This window comes from Haliotis rubra, unplaced genomic scaffold (genome assembly GCF_003918875.1).
Source record: "Haliotis rubra isolate DU_JTF1 unplaced genomic scaffold, ASM391887v1 Scf207, whole genome shotgun sequence".
Lineage (NCBI taxonomy): Eukaryota > Metazoa > Mollusca > Gastropoda > Lepetellida > Haliotidae > Haliotis > Haliotis rubra.
Genome location: NW_025766081.1, coordinates 1199401 through 1204293, shown reverse-complemented (window position 1 = coordinate 1204293; position 4893 = coordinate 1199401). Strand labels below are relative to the sequence as shown.

Sequence of the window (4893 nt, the reverse complement as noted above, 5' to 3'; positions counted from 1 at the left end):
GTGCAAACACCTAGTTGCGGGTACTGCAACGTGTAGTAAACTTGGACAAAGTACTGTGACTACTTGCCCACCCAGCTGTGAATGGGTACCTCGTAAGAAAGGGAAAGTCACTTTAACGCCTAGTGGGTGCAAGAGTTGTGTGATCCCAAGGGAGTTGCGATTGACATCCAATCATCGTGGGAAAAACAAAGCGCCTTTGAGCAGCTGAGCAGGATATTGGTGCTATACAAATATTAGCATAGAAATAATAGTAGGTGTTTGATTCCCCACATAATAAGTGCGCAAAAAAAGCGACAAAAAACATTTCATATTTATAGGAGATTACGACTATATTGTAAGCATGTGTTTCGAATCTGTATCAAATAGCCAGCTATCATACAAGATGAGCGATCTTATCAGGGAAGAGTAGCCTTTCAGATGACATGCGTCACAAACACATGCAAAAGCTAGTCAATATTATTCACCTGAAAATTAAACGAAAAACACCTTGGGACATATGATACAACCTATGGTCTCAATGACCTACTTTTCAGCCGATCCGATTTTTTTCGTGTGAAAATGAAAAGAGACACTACAAACAACTATGGTTACACTGAATTCCAATTCCTTGTTTCATAAGAAAATGGTATTTACAAATTAATTTTAAAGTTTTAAAAAATCGTATTTCTATATTTTATGTCGAGGTTTAGGCAGCATGTTTAAAATGGTCGTACACTGATTCACAATTCATCTGGCTCACTGGTTACACCTGTTATGTGTTCTTTGCGCTTATTCAGTGTATTTTTGTAACGTACAGTGTGATTCATATACATCAAATCCGTACCAGACCGCCAAACGTTTCTCCCGGCCGACCCTCGTTTTGAGATTTTCACGATTTCCAAATTTCCGTTTCTCAGATCATGCTGTACGACAGAGCACGCTGCACGATGTGATTGCAAGGATTAGAAGGATCGTTGTGTGGCAATATACAAGTGATTAGATGTATCAAATAGTACTGATTAATATTTATATATCCAGTTGAATGAGCTGGTTTCAAACTTCTGGACTGGCTATTGTACTAAGTTGCGTAATAGGACGGAACCCAGTCAGCAGGAAACGAAACTATTGTGTAATCAATGTTTTCACTTGATACTCTGTTATGAGCAGGAGAACAGTACTTTAACATATTCTTTTGTTTAGATTTGTTTCCAAGCAGACGAAGCCTGACTTTTATTTATGCACATTCTTACAACTGGGTTTTGTTGTGCTCGATAAATGACAGCGATTGATCAACTGTAGCACCGGAATCTCCGTGGGTTCGTACAGACAGACACGAACGCACGCACGCACGCACGCACGCACGCACGGAAGCACAGTAAGGTTCCACAAACACGCACACATGCCACAAACACGCACACGTGCAAATTGTGCATACCGAATACTTTCAGTGGTAAGCCTAATTCTGCGATTAGCTACTCGCCAACTTGCTACACTTCACAGTCAGGGTTGTGACTTAAGAAGGAAGGTATAAATAAAATCTAATCTGACATCCTGCTACTATCAGTGTCTTGCACTTGTTACTTTCATTTCCTCTTGTGGTCGGGGCGTTTGGGTAGTCTAGTGGTTAAAGCGTTGCTCGTCACGCCGAAGACACGGGTTCGAATCCCCACATGGGTACAATGAGTGAAGCCCATTTCTGGTGTCCTCCGCCGTGATATTGCTGGAATATTGCTAAAAGCGGCGTAAAACCAAACTCAGTCAGTCAGTGCTCTTGCGGTCAACAAACGCTCGTTTTCAGATGTCCTGCGATTTGGCGACGGCCTTTTCCTATTTCCTTGCTACTCGGGGTGATTATTGAGGGGGAATTAAACAGCTATTGCCATAGTGATAGTCTATTGCGACGAACTATTGAAATACTATTGAGATACTTATTTCCCATTTAAAGTCACTTCCCAAATGAATGTATAGTTTATATGAAATATATTTAATAACTGACAAGAACCCTGAAACCGAGATCAAGTAAACAGTTAAAACCCAATTGAAGCTGCAAATCATCACCCAAACGATTAGAAAATACAATACAACATAAATAATTTAATAAAAATATATAATAATTTATCAACGAAAGTCAGTTTAACTAAACTATCGATAGTCACACATACTATCGATTCACCATGCAAATATAATTTTACGTTCCTACCATCTCTTCTACCATAATTGCTATCGGAGACTCAACAATTGCAATCCATCGATAGTTCGATGTATCGTTACAGTCCTGCTTGTTACTCAAGACACAGTTCATAAGGGTCATATTAAGAACATATAGGAATGAATGAGTGACTTGGGTTAACGCAGCTTATGAGAGTGTTGCAGTTATAATGGTTGATTAAATGTGTTAAATATTGAGTCTCACAAATTGTTGAAATCACATGTGATGACTGACCTTTGCCCTCACAAAAGTGGACCCATCATATACGCTGTTTTAGAAACCACGTGCTCTAGTATTTTCTAGTGTAGGATCGTAACAGACGAGACATTTTGGAACAAATACTTTAAAACACTCACGTCGGAACCTCTTGCTCATAAACCCGTAGACAAAGGGGTTTGTCATAGAATTAAGGTAATAGAACCGGATCAGGATTCTACTCAGCAGTCCATCAAGAGGCCATTTGGGCTCGGGGACACTTCGACTGCTATGATGACAGCAAGGGGAAGATAACTCAACATGAAGACGGATGTCACGGTAAAAGCAATGAAGGTTATTCGTTTTCTGCTGGTTGGTCTCCCCTTAATCTCGTTTGGTATATCTTCACTTTGATGGCCTGGGCTTGGACCTGTGGTGCTATGTTTGGTTGAATTACTCGTATCCATTAGGACGAATTGGGTTTTCTTCCGAATGTTTATTTCATGTGTCCGTATTTCTCTCCAGATGTGGACATAAATATAACATAATACCGCGGAGATAAGCATTGCACCTAGTCCGATAGCTACCTGGTAAAAAAACCGGAATGCTGTGCCCGTAATTTTGTCAGTAGATTTACAGTCTTGACCATACAGTTCCTTCATGCTTGTTTTCACTGTTTCTGTTCCATATATCAACACAGCCGGCAAGGACAGGAGGATTGCAGCAGCAGTTGCTATGGCAACATACTTCCTAGCATCTTTAAACGTCATTTGAATTGACATTGGCCTACACACCCGTTTGTATCTGTCGACTGTTATGATCAACAAAACAAATGTCGAGTCGATATTGGGAAATGCTACAAGAAAGCGAAAAATTTTACACGCAATATCACTTTCAAAAACGTAGAAATATCGCAGGTCTATTATTTCAAACGGCATGTTCAATGTACAATTCACCAGATCCAAGGCTGCGAGAATAACCAGAAGAAAAGTGTTGACAGACAAAGGAATCCTTCTTGTGAATATGTAGCATACTAAAAAGTTTCCAAAGAATCCGATCACCATTATGACTCCTACAAACGCCATGGCGGGGATGAGAGTCTTGGCCATGTTTTCATTTTCCTTCCACAAGAGGTTCTCATTTGACACGGAATAATTTGATTGGTTGACGTTGAATGTTGCCATGGTGATTTTCATAGGCGACACCTTGAACATGTCTGGAATCTAAAACACATCAAGGTGTAACAGGTATATTGTGAAGAAATATAGTTGTATAGGAGTGAGTGAGTGAGTTTAGTCTTACGCCGCTTTTAAGCAATATTCCAGCAATGTCACGACAGGGAACACCAGAAATGGGCTTGACACATTTTACCCAAGCGGGGAATCGAACCCGGGTCTTCGGTGTGACGATTGAACGCCTTAACCACAAGGCTACCCCACCGACCCAGTAGTATAGTACTACTCAACAGAACCCTGAGGTGTACCAGAAACCTGGATCGTTGGTTCGAACCAAGATTCGCCGGGATCATGGTTTGTTAGAGAGAATTCCTCCATCTATCTGGGCTCCATCCAAGTTAACGTGCCTCCATAAGACCGAAATGCTGTTCACAACTCATTAAGCCAAACCTGCTCACTTACGACAATATACAAAATAAAATACATGTAACAGAACAAGTATGTAACGTATGCTTATCAAGTCCCAGGCTCCGATCCACAGTCCTAGACCCCAATCCACAGTCCTAGGCCCCGATCCACAGTCCTAGGCCCCGATCCTTACGACTCATCGTAACTCTACACTTTAGCACAGGCTTAGGAATTCCGTAGTGCTACGAACATTAACGTTTTATGGATCGGGTCCCTGGACCCTGGAAAGTTAGTCCCTGCCATACTTACTTTTAAGGGAGCCATTTTACATCCTCACGACACAGTTTGTTGTCTGGTGTGATTTCTTTGTAAGGGTAACACAAATTCTACACGAAGTTGAAAGGGCTCGAGTGAGTGAGTGAGTGAGTTTAGTTTAAGGCCGCACTCAGCAATATTCCAACTATTTGGCGGCGGTCTGTAAATAATCGAGTCTAGTAAAGACAATCCAGTGATCAACAGCATGAGTATCGATCTGTGCAATTGGGGTACGATGACATGTGTCAACCAAATCAGCGAGCCTGGCCTCCGGATCCGTTAGTCACCTCTTACGACAAGCATGGGTTATTGAAGATCAATCGTAACCTGGATCTTAGAATGCAGTCAAGTGTAATACATTTATATCGTGGTGCCCTGCTACCCCAATGTCTGTACCATCCAGTGATCAACAGCATGAGCATCGATCTACGCAACTGGGATACAACGACATGTGACAACTAAGTCCGGAAGCTTGACCATCCGATCCTGTTAGTCGCCTCTTACGACAAACATGGGTTGTTGAAGACCAATTGGAACTCCGATCTTCTCAGGGTCGATAACTAATTAACGTCTTTGCAGAATATTTTAATATTTTTCATTTGCTGGTTTATA

The 4893-nt window shown here is 41.3% G+C and overlaps 1 protein-coding gene across 1 annotated transcript; it reads right to left on the bottom strand.

Moving 5' to 3' along the window:
- Positions 1-2350: 2350 nt before the first annotated feature.
- LOC124276238 (nematocin receptor 2-like) lies at positions 2351-3567 on the bottom strand. The gene is made up of 2 exons (XM_046711909.1): positions 2705-3567; positions 2351-2672 (listed from the first exon to the last, which is right to left on the bottom strand). The coding sequence occupies exons 1-2, from the start codon at positions 3565-3567 to the stop codon at positions 2462-2464; spliced, it is 1074 nt and encodes a 357-aa protein (XP_046567865.1). The 3' UTR covers positions 2351-2461.
- Positions 3568-4893: the final 1326 nt, after the last annotated feature.